This window comes from Neoarius graeffei, chromosome 2 (genome assembly GCF_027579695.1).
Source record: "Neoarius graeffei isolate fNeoGra1 chromosome 2, fNeoGra1.pri, whole genome shotgun sequence".
Lineage (NCBI taxonomy): Eukaryota > Metazoa > Chordata > Actinopteri > Siluriformes > Ariidae > Neoarius > Neoarius graeffei.
In genome coordinates this window covers 116,467,250-116,485,973 of record NC_083570.1, presented here as the reverse complement: position 1 = coordinate 116,485,973, position 18,724 = coordinate 116,467,250, and the positions used below count along the sequence as shown (strand labels likewise).

Genomic DNA, 18,724 nt, shown 5'->3' with positions numbered 1-18,724 from the left:
CTGGATGAGTGTGTAAAGGGACATACTTTCATATAAAAAAAACACTAATCTGGTCCAGGATATGCACTTTAACACTTAAATAGTAGAAACCATTTATTCACATCAAGACAGGGGTTTTGCAGGGCGACACATTGGCACCCTATTTGTTTATCATCGCTTTTGACTTCGCACTATGCCAGGCAATAGACGATCAGGAAGAGGAACTTGGATTCACTATATACCCAAGATGTAGTAGACACGTGGGTCTGTGTGTCATAACTGACCTGGATTTCGCAGACGATATTGCGCTTTGTAGCAATACAGCTGCTCAAGCACAAGTGCTTCTTCACAGGGTGGAGTCACAGTGTAGGAAAATTGGCCTTACAATAAATGCCAAGAAAACTGAGGTGATGGCATTCAACATCCCTACCCAAGTTAAACTTTCGACTCTCACTGGGAAAGAACTTGAAGTAAAAGATAACTTCAAATACTTGGGTTCACATATAAGCTCCATGGAAAAAGACATCAAGGTTCGTAAAGCGCAGGCGTGGCAAGCGCTTCACAAGACGAACAACATTTGGCGATCTGGGATGTCGGACAGCTTAAAAAGACGTCCATTTGTTGCGACAGTAGAGGCAGTTCTTCTCTACGGTTGCGAGACATGGACCCTTACAGTTCAGGAGGAGGCGAGGCTGGATGGATGCTATACTCGCATGATTAGAAAGATCCTGGGTGTCTCCTGGCAAGATCGTGTCCCAAATAAGATCCTTTATGGGGCCCTACCTCCAATATCTTGCAAGTTAAGAGCGAGAAGACTCAAGCTGGCTGGGCACTGTGTGCGCCACAAAGATCTAATGGCACACAACCTAGTACTCTGGGAACCCAATCATGGTCGGGCTCCTCGGGGTGGGCAAAGGCTCAACCAGGAGAGACACCAACATACAGACGGCCGAAGAAATAAGCTCTCTAATGCTCCACAGACCATCGTGGCAAGCCATATCAACTTGCTCCCGAGGAGACTCGACCTGATGATGATGATTTATTCACAAAACGTACATCATATGCACAAGATGATTTACAGGACAGCCTCAACCTGTTCACCATTGTGTTCGACACTCAAAAACCAGCACCATTTAAACAATAATTTAAAAAATAAAATAAAAATAAGAATAATAATAGGGGCGGCACGGTGGTGTAGTGGTTAGCGCTGTCACCTCACAGCAAGAAGGTCTGGGTTCGAGCCCCGTGGCCGGCGAGGGCCTTTCTGTGTGGAGTTTGCATGTTCTCCCCGTGTCCGCGTGGGTTTCCTCTGGGTGCTCCGGTTTCCCCCACAGTCCAAAGACAAGCAGGTTAGGTTAACTGGTGACTCTAATACCCTGTCCACACTAGGGATTTTGTACCGATACGAAACTACTTTCGTACCGCAACACCTGTCCACACTAGCAACTATACCAGTACTGTAGCGGTATAACTGTATCGGTACGAAACCCACAAATGTATGGGTTTCGTACCGGTACAGTATCGGTACTGTAGCGCTTCGCTGTAGTGTGGACAGATGAAGCGGCTCTGTATCGATACAAATATAATGCACATGCGCAAAGTCACACACCTCAATCGATGTCTTCGCTGAATAAAATAGTGAAGAACGGAGATTCATTTGTTTCTTTCTCAACTGCCTCGCGCGTTTTATACGATTCGACTGAATAAATGACCACCAGGAATACAGACTGTACACTGACAACAAAAAGCACACACACGTTGTTTCATCCGTACGGAAGCCGAGAGAGGCCCTTCATATAATCCTTTTTTTTTAATTCACCTTGTTAGCCCAAGATAACGACATAATTAATTCAGGATCTCGAGAAAACAACACAACTAATTCGAGATCTCGAGAAAACAAAACAATTATTTCATGATCTCGAGTAAACAGCTGAGAAATGGTTCATTCAGGTGCGCCAAGAGACTTGTGATATGCTGACTTTGGGGCTATTTCTCATTCTGTATAGACGCAACTTTGGTCATTAGAATGTCTGGAATAATCGATCACCTAATAAGGCAATATTTTGATCAGGGGTTGACACAGGGAGAGATTGCTTTAAGTTTTTTAATAAGGGATAATTTCAAAATTAGTCCGCGGCACATCCGCAGAAGACTGGCCCGGCTTCATCTCTACCGACGGAGATACAGTGATCCAGCTGAGATCATGAAATAATTGCTTTGTTTTCTCGAGATCACGGAATAACGGATGCGATATATTCTCGGAAGGAAGTTACTCAGTAACCACGGAAACATTTCGCGCACTTCAACTACTGTGAAAGAAAACCGCAAACATTTCTCGCTAGTGTGGACAGATGCACTAAACTGGACCGGTATACTTTGTATCGGTACAGTTATACCACTATCGTACCGGTATAAGTGTGAACACAGCATAAATTGACCGTAGGTGTGAATGTGAGTGTGAATGGTTGTCTGTGTCTATGTGTCAGCCCTGTGATGACCTGGCAACTTGTCCAGGGTGTACCCCGCCTTTCGCCCGTAGTCAGCTGGGATAGGCTCCAGCTTGCCTGCGACCCTGTAGAACAGGATAAAGCGGCTACAGATAATGAGATGAGATGAGATCCATTAGTGTTAACATAATTTTGACTAACCCTGTATTATCGATAGAGTAGAGTGGGGGAAAAAGCCCCCGTGGGGTAATAAGCCCCCGGCCTGTTTTACCCAAAATAACCACCAGATGGCGCAAAGTTACATTTCTATTGTTGATATGGACTGGCTTGACAACGGGGATATACAAATATCCACTGTGGATCGCATATCAGCAACGCAGCGGAGAGAAATCAAATTTCATGGTAAGTGATATAATTTTCAGATATCAGTAAAACTGTATTTAGATAGCTGCTATTTCGTCAGATATCACAGCTGTGTATGTGGTATGAGTAGACAAGTCAGTACGTTAAAAAAATACATTAGGTATAAAAAGTTGAATCACATTTTGAAAGGGGCGGCATGGTGGTGTAGTGGTTAGCGCTGTCGCCTCACAGCAAGAAGGTCCTGGGTTCGAGCCCCGGGGCCGGCAAGGGCCTTTCTGTGTGGAGTTTGCATGTTCTCCCCGTGTCCGCGTGGGTTTCCTCCGGGTGCTCCGGTTTCCCCCACAGTCCAAAGACATGCAGGTTAGGTTAACTGGTGACTCTAAATTGAGCGTAGGTGTGAATGTGAGTGTGAATGGTTGTCTGTGTCTATGTGTCAGCCCTGTGATGATCTGGCGACTTGTCCAGGGTGTACCCCGCCTTTCGCCCGTAGTCAGCTGGGATAGGCTCCAGCTCGCCTGCGACCCTGTAGAAGGATAAAGCTGCTAGAGATAATGAGAGATGAGACATTTTGTAAGTAAGACCCTTTTTTGTAAAAGTGTGGGGTAAAACACCCCCTTAATGGCGGGGTAAATGGCCCCCAGGGGGCATCGTTTCCTTTTATCATAATTACTGTATTTCATACATTTCTGAATAGCAGATACATAGTTTTTAATAACATCTCGCTTACCTGATTGAGTAATTAATTTGAACTTAATATTAAAAAAAATATTAATATTAGCATTATTCATTGATGCACTTGTTCTTTGTTAATTCATGTTCAATCCACACAAAATTATATTGAAATTAAAATGCAAAATATAATAAAATAATGCATCTATTCATTAATTCAGGGATATTTTCTTGTTTCTTTCACATTATAGGCTTAAGTAAACACTTTTGCTATCCAAACAGCTTTTTTTGAGTGAGGGGGCCTATTGCCCCACCTCAGGGGGCCTTTTACCCCACTGGGGGGGGGGGTAAAAGGCCCCCTTGGCACAATGTTTTGTTTTTGTTAAAAAAAAATTAAGTATTAACTTTAGGCAAACTTTAGGTGGCGTTATTGTTCATGTCACTGTTGTCAAAAACTATGATAAAACTAAACACACGGTTCATTTCAACTTGGAGAAAAACTGAATTTTCCTTAAGGGGGGCTTTTTCCCCACTCTACTCTACTCTACGTTTGAGAACAGGAGACAATTTATCGCAATAAAGAAACATTTTTTTCAAACAAATTAAATTATTTTTAAAACTCCCAAAGTTTTAACAGATTTAACATCTTCAGGATCTGGATGGGGATTAGTTGGTCGTTCAGAGTCGGACATTTTCCCTGTGACGGACCAACTTCCGGGACCGACGGCGTGATAGTCTCGCGAGATCTCCTGCACTTCCTCTTCGCGCGGAACCAGCTTCCAAGATGGTGAGTGCGAGTTTGGTCTTAGAGCCGTTTGTCGGGGAAATCATTAAACATCGCTTTTTCAGGGCCTCGTATACAAACATGGAGTTTATATTTCATTCATAAACAGGATGTAGTTTAGTTATTGTGGTGTATTTTGTAGTAGTGATGAGATAAAGGTGGCTGAAGTGATGGTGGTTATGGCGGATCAGAGCTGGGCTGAACAGCGAGCTTTATAGTGCAGTTTAGTCCAGGCTGGATCTCTTTACTAATGTCTTGTCAGAAAGTAGATTAGTAAATGTGTGTGTGCTATGTATGGAGATATATGTAGCTAACTAGCTAGTGTTATGAATGTTAATGATCATAAATAACTCCAGTTTGCTCTGATCGATTTAAAAAAAAAAAAACAATACTTTTTTTTTTAAATCCTGAAAGTAAATTCTTAAGTATTCACACATGGTCACTGTTTTAGCTAATAATAACTCAAACTGGTCTGTGAAGGCTCCAGCTTGATGGTGTCCTAAGCCCTATTCTGGTGGGATTAGTTTCTCCTGCACATTTTCTGAAGTATAAAGATGCTCCAGAAAGCGTTTACGCTTTTCCTGCTCAGATTTTATAAAACTATCTGTGTAATACCAGCATCAGACACAAAGGCCGAATCCCATTTCACCCCTTGGACCAACCCCTTGGCCCTTCCCCTCCATTTTGCGCGTTCACGTGAAGGGGTAGGGGTATCCCAATCCCAGTTAACGCGGAGGGGTAGGGCTTCTGTACCCCTCCAAACGGAGATTTTCCTGGCGCTGACTCCGAACGAAGGGGTTTGAGTGATTTCCCACAATGCCATGCGGATTTCAGCGAGATTTCATGCGGATTTCATAAAGATGGCGGTTCCCGCGGCGAAAGATTGTCATAAATGTATTTTCTCCATTATTTACGTGTTTTAAGTTGTTATCCAGAGGAAACACGCCGCTTGATTCGCTTTCGAGCTGAGAATGAGCAGCGATTTCTGAAATCCAAGCTGCTGCTAAAAAGCTTTGGGAGTGAGTATTGTTTTCGGTTGCTTGACTGCGTACGTTTTGTTCTGTTATTCTCACTTTTATTGTTTACATGAGTGTTCTGACACCTCATTCTGTCGGATGTGGTGCACGAAGCGCCAAAGATATCCCATTCAGTGGTGTTAGTTAACAAATCACACCCTGCCAACAGAGAGTTCTGGCTCTGACTGTAGCGGCTGGCCAATGACGCATTTGGTCGCGTTTTGCTAACGTAAACGCTGACGGAGGTACGCGATGACGTATGCGATTGTTGAAGGGCTATCCCAATACGTAGGGGTTGAATTTCAAGCCCTATCCCTTGTAGCTCAGTTTCAAGGGGTAGGGGGAGGGGTAGAAATTAGAATTGGGATTGGGCCAAATTCAGCCTGATTTTGACGTAGTGTGATGAACTCGAAGAACAGCAATGTGGCACTTCAAGTTGAAAATATTTTAAACTTCATATCTTCGTACCACTGTGTGATATCCTTGAAGTATTTTCTCGCCTAGTTGGACAACTTCGTGGTCCTTCTACAGCAGGGGTGGGCAATTATTTTTTCCATGGGGCCACATGAGAAACAGAGAATTTTGTGGAGGGCCAGACCAAAAGGCTGAACTAATGGCCCTTTTCCACTACCCTTTTTCAGCTCACTTCAGCCCGACACGGCTCGCGTTTCGACTATCTAAGAACAGCATGACTCAGCTCGCTTCAGCCCTGCTCAGCCCCCAAAACTTGCACGGTTTTGGAGTGGGGCTGAAGCGAGCCGAGCCGAGTGGGGCTAGGGGCATGAGGAGACACTCCCCTGTGCACTGATTGGTGAGGAGGCATGTCCTCACATGCCCACACACGCCCCGCGAGCACGCTGGGATCTGTAAACACCGTAAACTCGGAAGAAGGAGAATTACGAGAATTATGAAGCCTTATGTGCCTCGCCTCATCTATACGCTCTTGCCAGTATCTGTTGGCGTTGTCGGTGACAACAAGCCACAGCACCAAGACCAGCAACACTAACGACTCCATGTCCTCCATGTTTATTGTTTACTATTCGGGTCGTGAGACTACCGCTCAAAAGCTCACTGATGTCACTGTTTGCGCTGCTTAACGACATCACGTGACGTCCACCCACTTTTGCTAACTCCACCCAATGTGTCCACCCACTTCCAGCCAGCACGGTTCAGCGCGGTTGTAGTCGAAATGCAACTCCAACAGCCCAACTCAGCCGCGTTGGTAGTGGAAAAGCGGCATAAATTCTGCATAATATTAATTGTATTTCTTTATATAAAGCAATAAGTAACATTGTTTTTACAAGCTGCTAAGACTGGTAAGAGTATGGAAAAAAACGAGGTTGCATTACAAAAATGTCAATTATTCAATCAAATTTCCCAAAACAATGGTTAACAAAATGTGAACGTTTGTACCTTTTTTTTTCAGTCACATTCACCCCAAAACACAATAAAGACATCACAATATTGTCTTTCTACTCCAAATAGCAAGTAAGATACATCATATTATAATAACGATAAATAAATACGTAGCAGTCCATGTTTTATTGAAAGCCCTGCATTCGGCATCTACCTTTCTTCTTTTTGCGGACATTTTGGGTAGGGGTGTGCAAAAATATCGATACGGCGATATATCACGATACTTTGTCTTCCGATTCAATATCGATACTCAATTTGAATATCGATATTTTTTTTCAAATAATAAATCATGTTTCAGACGGGTTGTAAATCCAGTACGACTTCCGCACCTCCGCTCCGCGAGGTGTCGCTGTGCCGCTCCCTCACTGCAAGGCACTCTTCATCTTCTCTTTTCCCCGGCGGTTGCAGTGAGGGGAAAAAAAACAAGCAAGCATGGCTGTTAACGTAAACCTAGAGACGCCGCCGAACTTTAAGGCAGATGTTTGGAGGCACTTTGGATTCCAAAGGAAAAGAGAAAAAACAGTGAGCCGGACAAAGAGTACGCACTTTGCAAAACCTGTTTCGCTCCAATTGGATATTCAGGTAACACAACAAACTTGCGAACTTACTTAGCACGACACCACCCCGACATATTAGCTCAGCCGGAGCCACCGAAACCCGACCCGAAGCAAACTACACTGGACAGCGCCAAAGTCCTCCCATCTACTTCAGTGATGTGTGACTTACTGTAACTGTGAACTTAATTTTGTCATTTAAGGATTTATGTTCATGGACCCGGTAAGCTGGTAAATAATATTTATTTATTTTTTTCTTTACCAAATTCTAACAGAAAACGAGAGCGCCCGAAAGGGAAAACCGAGCCGAGCCGCTTCACGCATGCGCAGTAGGCTTGGTAGGACAAATCCAAATAGGAGTCATTCAGGATTCAGCCATGTTTTTGCTCCGTGTTTTTACTCAACCAAAGTTATACAGTATTATGAGCTTTAAGTTGCATAAATAAAACCATTTGGTGAAACTTTGAAGAAGCGATTGTACTGGTTTTTTACCTTATTACCATGAAGCACTGAAGAGTTCTTTTCAGTGGTGGGCCGCATGACGTCACGCAGTAGATCAATATGGCGGAACGTATCTTCACTGAGCTCAGCACAAGCCCATATTATTAAAAGTTAAAATACTGTTATGCGGTCTGTTCTTTCTCTATAAATTCCATGATCGATTACTTTATCCATTTGTGGTGATTTTGTACAAAAGTTGCCTTTTCCTTTAAACTTGTTTTTGTGCAATGTTTCGTTTGGAAAACAGTTTTCAAAATGGCAGCGCTAACACTTCATGTTTCGAAGTCTCGTGAAGCTCGTGCAGACAAGCAATGCCTGCCATGGACCAAACAAACTCAATTCAACATGGCTAAAAACCGAATAGGCCGATTAAGTATATTATTTAATAGCGGTTAGTTGCCAATACGGGTCACGATATAAGGTTACTAAAACCGAAAACGTAATTGAATAACGCGTTAATTAAGAAATAAAGCATGTTTAAAAATGACTTCAGTTCCCCTTCAAATAGACTCGTGTCAGGAAAATTGATCTTGTTAAAATATTACATTTTTCTGTAACATGATGGGGGTTTTAATGTTAAATCGAATCTGCTGTAGAGCAATTCCAGCGTTATGGACGTGACACTTGAACTCAAAATGGCAACAAATGACCCAGTGCATGTTTTATTGTCTCCCAGTATTTAAACAGGTGTTGCATATTTTAAGGCTGTACCATACTGGAGAAGTGATAGAACAAGAACAATTCCCATAGTACATCTAGGGCATGCCAGAAAATGCCAATAAAAGATGCGTTATGGATGTGACAGAAAAAGTATCACTTTTCTTGGGTGACTGTACATTTTTATCAAACTCTGTGAAATCGTAAACCTAATGTCGAAATGGAGATATCCATTTGATAGAGGGGTCCAAGGTGAATATTAAAAAATCTTTGTTTAAAATATTTTGTATTTCATGCAGAGTTTCGGAAGGAAAAGTCAGCGTTATGGATGTGACGAAATTCCGTTATGGATGTGACGTGTCTGAAAGACATTGCATATGTTTAGAAAATCAGCAATTTAACCACCATAACCCTTTGAAAAACTCTCTAAATATCAGCTAAAACTATCAAAGTTCTTAAATAATATTTAGGATGGCTATTGTTTTTGCTGTTTTGTGGATTTTAGCATACATTTCTGTGGCTTGTGGCAATAATATAGAATTGTACATGATCAAAGTTGATTTTAGCTTGGGTTTTACATTATAAGAAAGAAAGACTGGCAGTGACATATTAGGTTGGTTACAAATTGGTTCAGCTTATTCACATCTGTAAAATACAGGCCTAGGTGATATCTCTGGGAGTGGTTTTGATGTATTACATGTTGCTTTATTTTTGCATGGTGAGGTTGACATTTACATGGAATTGCCCTGTACTGAGTATGAACGATTTGCTAAACGTTTCCTCTGCAGTCTCTCGTCATTCCTGAGAAGTTCCAGCACATCCTTCGTGTCCTCAACACGAACATTGACGGTAGGAGGAAGATCGCCTTCGCCATCACCGCCATCAAGGTGAGCTGAGACGCTCGCTTCTGTTTAAATATCGTGTTTCAGGGAGACCTTAGTGATGCTGACGCGTGTGTGTGTGTATAGGGTGTTGGTAGACGATACGCCCACGTCGTCCTGAGGAAGGCCGACATCGATCTCAGTAAGAGAGCTGGAGAACTTACTGAAGATGAGGTACAACATTGTTAGCATGTGTGAGAAAATATGATCCTGAGTGAGTGTGTGTGTTGACGTGTTAATGTTTTTCGTTGCAGGTCGAGAGGGTGGTGACAATCATGCAGAATCCTCGCCAGTACAAAATCCCAGACTGGTTCCTCAACAGGCAGAAGGACATTAAGGACGGCAAGTACAGCCAGGTACGAGACAGACGGAGAGAGCTGTGTCCTGCACTGCTGTGTTTTGGTCTCTGTGTGATAAACCGGGGATTTAACACCATAAGTGTGTGGATCCTTTGTTGTGTGTCGTGGTCTCAGGACTCCTACACAGCTCTGTGTACAGTGTTGAGTCTAATTGAACAGAACGTTAGCGATGGCGTTCAGCTCTGAGACGGTCTCGGTCCCCACCCGCTCCGAACTGAGACGCTGTTTGCAGGAAGTGGGTTAGATGTTAGGTCTTTGGTGCTGGTGTTTGGGGTGTGAACCTCCTCAGTCCTGCGCTGGTGTCTGATATTTTAAAGGAACAGTCCACCGTACTTCCATAATGAAATATGCTCTTATCTGAATTGAGACGAGCTGCTCCGTACCTCTCCAAGCTTTGCGCGACCTCCCAGTCAGTCAGACGCAGTCAGACGCGCTGTCACTCCTGTTAGCAATGTAGCTAGGCTCAGTATGGCCAATGGTATTTTTTGGGGCTGTAGTTAGATGCGACCAAACTCCTCCGCGTTTTTCCTGTTTACATAGGTTTATATGACCAGTGATATGAAACAAGTTCAGTTACACAAATTGAAACGTAGTGATTTTCTATGCTATGGAAAGTCCGCACTATAATGACAGGCGTACTAACACCTTCTGCGCGCTTCGACAGCGCATTGATACGGAGCTCAGACATCAATGCGCTGTCGAAGCGCGCAGAAGGTGTTAGTACGCCTGTCATTATAGTGTGGACTTTCCATAGCATAGAAAATCGCTACGTTTCAATTTGTGTAACTGAACTCGTTTCATATCACTGGTCATATAAACCTATGTAAACAGGAAAAACGCGGAGGAGTTTGGTCGCATCTAACTACAGCCCCAAAAAATACCATTGGCCATGCTGAGCCTAGCTACATTGCTAACAGGAGTGACAGTGCGTCTGACTGACTGGGAGGTCGCGCAAAGCTCGGAGAGGTACGGAGCAGCTCGTCTCAATTCAGATAAGAGCATATTTCATTATGGAAGTACGGTGGACTGTTCCTTTAAGGAAGTGGTAGACTGACTGGGACAAGTGTCTTGAGAACAGATGGTACGAAATCAACCCTGCCATCAGTCAGACACTTTACTCTCATTTCAGCCCAGATATGACCGAGCGGTGTGTCCCAGGTGTGGAATTGGGCTCTCAACCCAAAGGCTCTCCCATGGTTGGGATTACAGGGTGAAGATCAGTGTTGGAAATTTAATACACGCTACCTGCCAAATGGGGGGTGAATTTGCTCAACCCGTCAGTCACAGTGGCGGGTAAATAAAATTCACGGATACGAAGAAATGTAATTTGTAACAGAGGTGTTTGTGACGTTCCACCATGTAGATGGAGTCACAAGGCTGCTTGTTCCACTCAGATGCTTCTAAAGAGGAGACAGTCGTGTGAAGGTGTGGTCTAAAGGTTAGAGAAGCAGCTTTGGGACCAAAAGGTTGCTGGCTTGATTCCCTGGACCAGCAGGAATGGCTGAAGTGCCCTTGAGTAAGACTCCAAACCCCCAGCTGCTCTCCAGGCTTCTCTGGATAAGAGCGTCTGCTTAATGCCGGTCATGTAATGTAATTCAGAGTGTCCGAGTGGAATAAGAAGACTCTGATTCAACGTGGCAGCTTGAGCACAGGGCCCAAACTAATGACTGACGGTTGAAGAGAATTACCTCTGGGTTGGCACTGCAGCAAACAAAAAAAGGTTACATAGTAGAGGTTATGAGGTCCGCAGAGAAAACCTCCCAGGAGACACAGGGTAAAGAAGGGAAGGTCGAAAAAAAATTTTCCTCTCTCTCTCAGATCTGCCGAACTCATCAAATGCAGCTTCCCTCAGTTCGGAGGTGTGCGTGTGTCAGGGCTTTCCACTAAGGCTCATACTAGCCAGCCATGACAAATAAGTAGCCAGCCGGGGGGGGAGTAAACACAAAATAAACTCCTGTGCACGCAGTTCCCAGGATTAAATGCATTTTCCACAGACCATTTATTTATTCACTTTACTCAAATACAAAGTAAAATGGCAGTAAATCTTCTTTCTTTTCTTGCGTATTGCGTCATGAGGCGTTCCTGGCTTGTAAATCTCTTATTTTCAGTGCATGACACATTCACGCAGCTGAGCATGCTATGAATTAACAACGACAACGGTCTGCAGTGGGGCGACACAATTACACACTCAGCGAACATTTCTCCATTTGTGTATGAAAATACACTCCAACCACTCAGTTTGGTTTCATTTACAACCAACGGTGTCTTTTGATGCCAGCACGTAATTGAACGAGAGAAGACTGGTTTACCGGAGACAAAATAAGCGTTATCTCTGCTTCTGTTCCCTCCGACACACTACTGCCTCCGCCGAGTGTGCGCGCACACACCGCATGTCGGGGCCGCGGATGAGTTACTCTCCCTTGATCAACGAAGTCGGCGGGGAATTTGTGGTTATTATCGGTACAAACAGCGCGAATCACAACTTAAATGAGTGCGGTTCAGTTTGACATTGTCAATCCATTAGATAAACATTTAATTTTATTAAAATTGAAAATATTTAGAGCCTGTGGGCTACAAAAATAATAGTCATTAAAGTAGCCGGCTGGACTTAATTGTGTAGACGGCTGTATGGCCGGCAGCCGGCGCTTGTGGAAAGCCCTGGGGTGTGTGTGTGTTTGGTGTGCGAGAGAGAGAGAGAGAGAGAGAGAAAAATGTCAGTATCCAAGTTTAAATATTTAACCTGTGAAATAAACTTGCTGGTTTCCCTCAGTAGTCATGCTTGAATATTGTTGCTTTTACTGTATTAATTTTCACATGCAGTTACACACTTGATTTAAAACGAGTGGCTGGTAAAAAAGAAAAAAAAATTGTCTGGTAGATTTTGGACTCCAGCAGCCACAGTGGCAGGGGGGATTAAAAAAAGTTAAAGGAATACTCCGGAGTGAAATGCTTTTTAGGGCTATTTTCGCATGATTGGGAGTTCACACGTTGAGTTGGTAGCACAATCACATCAATCAGTTGTGTTTTGAGAAAGTTGTTTTTTTGTGATTTAAACTGAAAGTGCTAACATGGCAGTGTGAGGGGCATGCCATTTCGCCGATACAAAACGCTGTTTTTAAAACCATTGCCAAGGTCCAAACAACATTACAGTTCAGTGGAAGTGAGTACAGGGTTCCTACACACAAACCGAAGTGTCCCTGGCTCTGTAAGTGTACGGACAGATCGTCTAGAAGACTGAATACAAAACGTACCTTCCCGAAAGTAGTTGCTCTCCAGACGCCATCTTCAGGGGACAGTCCGTAAGTGCCGAGTGCAGAGCTAAATCCTCTGGAAATGCACAATTTCATAGCATCACATGACCTCCCATTCAAGATTCTAACCCACTTGGACTATCATGTTGTTGCGTGCAGTTTCCTTTTAATTTAGAACTAAACACTAGACTGTGTTTCCATAAAATGCTACGAAATTGTGCATTTCCAGAGGATTTAGCTCTGCACTCGGCACTCTGCTTTTACGGACTGTCCCCTGAAGATGGCGTCTGGAGAGCAACTACTTTCGGGAAGGTACATGTTTTGTATTCAGTCTTCTAGACGATCTGTCCGTACACTTACAGACCCAGGGACACTTCGGTTTGTGTGTAGGAACCCTGTACTCACTTCCACTGAACTGTAATGTTGTTTGGACCTTGGCAATGGTTTTAAAAACAGCGTTTTGTATCGGCGAAGTGGCATGCCCCTCGCACTGCCGTGTTGGCGCTTTCGGTTTAAATCACAAAACAACTTTCTCAAAACACAACCGATTGACGTGATTGCTACCAACTCAACGTGTGAACTCCCAATCATGCGAAAATAGCCCTAAAAAGCATTTCACTCCGGAGTATTCCTTTAATGTCCAACCTGGTGAAAATTCATTATTTATTTTTTTTTTTAAAGACATCTTTGACAATCAAACATACTTTACCAGAGATGTCCGCAAGCACCCGCTGGTGACCGGCGTTTTTCTCTGCCTACACGGGCGGTCTGCACCGGCTACTCAATCCCGGGGGGGCGGCTTGTCTTTCGATGTTTGAACAATCTAGATCATCTCCGCTGCCCATAATCTGCTGCAAATCCAATTATTTCACCATGAAATTGTTTTCGATTCGGGTCTAGCATAACCAGGTGCGGCGCCATGTTTGTTGATTGATTCTCACACTCTGATTGGCTGAGCCAGACCACGTGACCACACCGTAGCATATGTAGTTGTTACAGAGCCAGGCAGCATACTACAGAGGGGAACTGAGAGAGCCAAGCACACACCCAAAGACATCTGGAGGAAAGTTTCATACATATTTTGCAAGTATTTTACAGGGAAATGGTGAGCAAGTAATTTATTAATTGAGAATGCACCAGAAGGCATGTAACTTTCAAAATGTCCTGGGGGGGGCATGCCCCCAGACCCCCGGAGCATTAGCTCAAATTCCAGAACCTCCTACTACTTTTTTTAAAGCTGGTTACTTCATATTTTTCTGGAGAACCCTGCTTTACTTTGCTGTCCAGATCTAAACGCCACAACTCTCAAACTGCTTTTGGATGGTGTTGAAGGTGCTGCAATCAAAAGATTTAGAAGTTGTCACATGCACTTTTAAAGCATCTCATTTAGTTATGTAGTTTTGTTCTAATTACTTATTTGTTAACATAACTATAATACCTTTTTAGAAATGCTCTTGCTTTGATATGGCATTTAAAAAAAAAAAAAACCAGTCAGTCCCCTTGGAGCATATAGACGTGGTCTAGTGAGTCTCAGTGTCCTCATCCATCACTGGATCAGACCACATGGTGATGAGGGAATTATTCATTACAGAGCATTTGGGGGTTTGGTGTCTTGCTCAAGGGCACTTCAGCCATTCCTGCTGGTCCAAGTGACCTTCTGGTCCTGAAGCAACTTCTCTAAAGCTATTATCTCACTGGGCTGTGACAAATTGTGAACGTCATTCACGCGAGAGAGTTTAAAAAGTGTCGCGAATCACTAGCAGGGCTTCTCAATTTCCTCACATGAGTCGCAAATAGTCGCTCCTTCTCTGCTGAAATTTTGAACATGTTCAAAAAATTAGTGCACGACGGTTTCTCTCAAAATAGCCGCAAATGCGTCGCTGGCATCGCGAACCCTTCTCAAGTCAGTTTCCGTGAGGCTTCCTCTACTTCCCTGCCTGCTGAGGGAAAGTCGGGCTGCGACAGCTTGCGACTAGTTGTAGAGACAACAATTGCGGTAAAATATGGGAATATAATTCAGTGTGATTCCAAGCGAAAATTATCGCTAATTCGCATATTTTATCGCAATTGTTGTGTCTCCAACTAGTCACGGGCTGTCGCAGCCCAGTGAGATGCTACCCTAACTTTTATGCCATGTTCCTCCCTATGTGATCTGTTTCACAAGGGTATGAAAACGTTTGGTGCTGTAGATGAGGTTGATTTTGCCCTGATCATGAAAAAGCTGTCCTGTTCGAATTCACAGTGGTTAAAATCCTAAGCAGTGAGGATGAGGTGATACTTGTCCAGGTGTCAGTAAGGGTCCCAGTGATGAGGTGTTGGTCCTCTGGTATTCGTGTGTGTGTTCTGTTGAATAGCTGTGACTCAGGGTTTATATTCAGACTTGAACCAGTGGTGCTGTGTTTCAGGTTCTGGCCAACGGTCTGGATAACAAGCTGAGAGAAGACCTGGAGAGACTGAAGAAGATCAGAGCTCACCGTGGTCTCCGGCACTTCTGGGGGTGAGAATCTGTTTTTATTAGTGTTAAACCACAGAGTGCTCCGTCTTCCAGGAGCTTCAGGATGGACTGATGGTGGCGTTTTGTACTGATTTGATTATTTTTTTCCTCCCCCAGTTTGCGTGTGCGTGGTCAGCACACGAAGACCACTGGTCGTCGCGGTCGTACCGTCGGTGTGTCCAAGAAGAAGTAAACGCTCTCCCTGCTTTCAATAAAACCACAGTTTATAAACACCATGCTGTCTGATAGGTTTTTTTTGTGTGTGTGTTTTGGTTATCAGGAGAAATGCCTTAAAATGGGACTGTTATTTTATCATTCAGTACATCAGCTAAGTAAAGTAACATGCGATTTGAATCTGAACTGGCAGGTTTTGTGTGTATGAGCAAGAGATATGCATCCATCTATACAGTGCCCTTTTCAACTACTGACCATATAAGGACACAAGGTCTGAACCTTTCATGCCCCTTTTCCACCAAATCAGTTCCAGGGCTGGTTCGGGGCCAGTGCTTAGTTTGGAACCGGGTTTTCTGTTTCCACTGACAAAGAACTGGCTCTGGGGCCAGAAAAACCGGTTCCAGGCTAGCACCAGCTCTCTGCTGGGCCAGAGGAAAGAACCGCTTACGTCAGTGGGGGGGCAGAGTTGTTAAGACCAACAACAATAACAAGACCGCTATTTTTAAGTGACGAGAAGCAGCAGCTGTACAAACGTGAAGTCATCCATTATTATTGTTGCTGCTGCTTCTTCTGTGTTGTTTTTGCTTCAATGTTTGCGCCAAGGTTTATGCAAACGCAGCGATGTAACTGACGTATATAGCGACGTAATGACGTGGCTTCCCTTAGCACCGTGAGCTATGGAAAAGCAAACTGGTTCTCAGCTGGCTCACAAGTTGAACGAGTTGTGAACCAGCCCTGGAACTGATTTGGTGGAAAAGGGGTATCAGTGGCATGTTTCTCAAAAGCCTCTTAACACTAAGAGCATCTTAACTGGGAGAGAGGGTTCATTCTACTGCTTGCTCTACCATTTAACCGTGATCTTTGGCTCTGCTCACACCTGGTGTTCTCATGAGTCCTGCATGATCGGGTCACATTCGCCTGGTGTTAGGAGATCTCTCCGGTGACCATTTGTGAGCAGAATGAGTCAGAAATTGAACATTGGTATTAATGAGGACTGAGTCCCTTTTTTTTTTCTTTTATAAACAGGATGGGTGTATGGTTACTAATCCAGAACTATCAGTACCCTGGTTGAGTACCCCTGTCGGTTTCAGAGTCTATGCATTCGGTTGAGGGATAGAACCCATTTCTAGCAAGCGTTAAGAAATTACAGGTTAGATTTTCATATTTTTGGACTCCATATCAGACTGAATCTCCTCCTTTAACCAAACAACTATCCAAGCCTGAGTTTTCCCAAAAGCATCGCAGCACAAAGATCATCGTTAAATGGTAGAGTGAGCATCACCACCAATGCTGTCCTAGTTAAGTTGATCCGATTGTTAAAGTGCATATCGCAGGTAAATTCAGGCGCAAGATCAATGTAATTCTGTTTTATGTTAAACTTTGGTCAAATATGTCATATTTTGCATTTTGTGCAATTTTTTTACCTTGCGCAATACCAGAAAAATTCAGTTGAAATCAAGCCATTTGAGGCGAGTTGGTCCGCCTCTGAAAAAACTTGGTATTTGGATTTCCTGGCAAACGTTGATTTTCGTGACGTCACGGGCGGGACACCTTCTGAATCCTACATCAGCGCTGGTTTGTTTATGAGAAAACAACCTGGTGGTTTTCTGCAAATTTCTTCAACGTTATCACGTAATTATTAAAATGGTTAACAGATGTATCGTAGGAGGGTGTAGCAACACCAATCATGATGGGGTTAGTACTCATCGTTTCCCAAAAGACCGGACAATGAGAGAGAAATGGGAGTGCTTCATGTGAGGCACCCAGAAAAATTGACTACATGCTACAGACTACAGAATTATTTGCAGTGGTCACTTCAGGAGGCCCGACAACTTTGAGAACTATTTGCAGTGGGAAATGGGCTTTGCGAGGCAACTTGATCTGCAAAAAGACGCGGTTCCATCTGTCAGAATGCCCAAAGCAACACTGTCTCCATCTGTGTCAGCGTCACCAAAGGAGCCAGCTGTGTTCGTCTCCCCTGACAGAAGTGAAGTGCCGCATCCACTGAGCCCCTCGAAGCCGAGGACCAAGCAGAGCCGAGAAAAAGACCAAGAAAATCGGCAATTCACAAGTTGACTGTTGCCAGGGTAAGAAATAAGGTGACCATTCCATATTTCAATGCAAAATCGCTAGTTGCTAAACTTGGTCTACACAGGCTGTGCACTAAAACCGTGCAAGCTCTCGCAGCCTGCTGGCGGTTCCGCAGGTGACCTCACGAATTTGGCTTCAGAATCCCTTGGGATTTTTCCAGGCGCGTTTTATTTTATTTTTTTCTGCTGTAGACAGATGGCCTTGTGCAAAATTACCCTTCTGGATGAGTGTGTAAAAGGACATACTTTCATACAAAAAAAAAAAAACCAAAATTGGTCCAGGATATGCACTTTAAGCTTTTGGGAAACCCAGCCCAGGTTTTTCAACATGCTCCACAGGAGTGTGATTAGACACTGCTGTGTCATATGCGCAGATATAAACATAGTTTTTGGTAGCCAGTGCCTTTTCCAGGGATGAGAATTTTCCGCCGATTGGCGGATTTCCGACTTTTTCAGACCAAAATGATCGTTTTTGAGATCGATGTAAATCCGTTGAGAATTTTTTTTTTTTTTGGGGGGGGGGGGGGTATGATTAACGATCTGTGGTCACCTTATAACGCAGACATCCCAAGTCTCCCGGAAGTTCCGGGAGTCTCCTGCATATTGATAGAAGTGAGCAAGAGCGTGCGCGCGCAACATTAAGGTCTGACCCCATAGATATACATAGAAGACTAGATGCCTCACCGCGTATTCCAGAACGTCCGCACAGGGCGGCCATCTTACCACAGACAAGCTTTTCCACAGAATTTGCGGTACACTGAGGTAAGACCATTGAGGTGCTTAAATGTTTATACTCTTATCTCGCTGAAATTTTGACGTATACGCAAGCACAGCCCAGCACTCGCATTATGAATTACAGGAAATCAAAGTACTGACTTTGATGACAAGATGATGTGTGTGTCTGTGTGTGTTTTAATTGTAGATGTTTATATCAGTATGTTTAGTTTTATTTTAACTGCACATTGGAGCCTAGTCAAATGAAATTTCAATCTTCTGTGCTAACATATATTGACTTTGACATGATAATCAGCTTTGAATGTTCTTTTTGTAAATGTAAAGATATCTTTTTATCCTTGGAAGTATAACCAC

At 43.7% G+C, this 18,724-nt stretch overlaps 1 protein-coding gene across 1 annotated transcript; it reads left to right on the top strand.

Annotated features, from left to right (window-relative positions):
- The first annotated feature begins 4,167 nt into the window (after positions 1 to 4,167).
- Positions 4,168 to 15,604, top strand: rps18 (ribosomal protein S18). Its single transcript, XM_060915404.1, has 6 exons — positions 4,168 to 4,245; positions 9,175 to 9,273; positions 9,355 to 9,441; positions 9,522 to 9,623; positions 15,283 to 15,374; positions 15,489 to 15,604. The coding sequence occupies exons 1-6, from the start codon at positions 4,243 to 4,245 to the stop codon at positions 15,562 to 15,564; spliced, it is 459 nt and encodes a 152-aa protein (XP_060771387.1). The 5' UTR covers positions 4,168 to 4,242; the 3' UTR covers positions 15,565 to 15,604.
- The last annotated feature ends 3,120 nt before the right edge of the window (positions 15,605 to 18,724 follow it).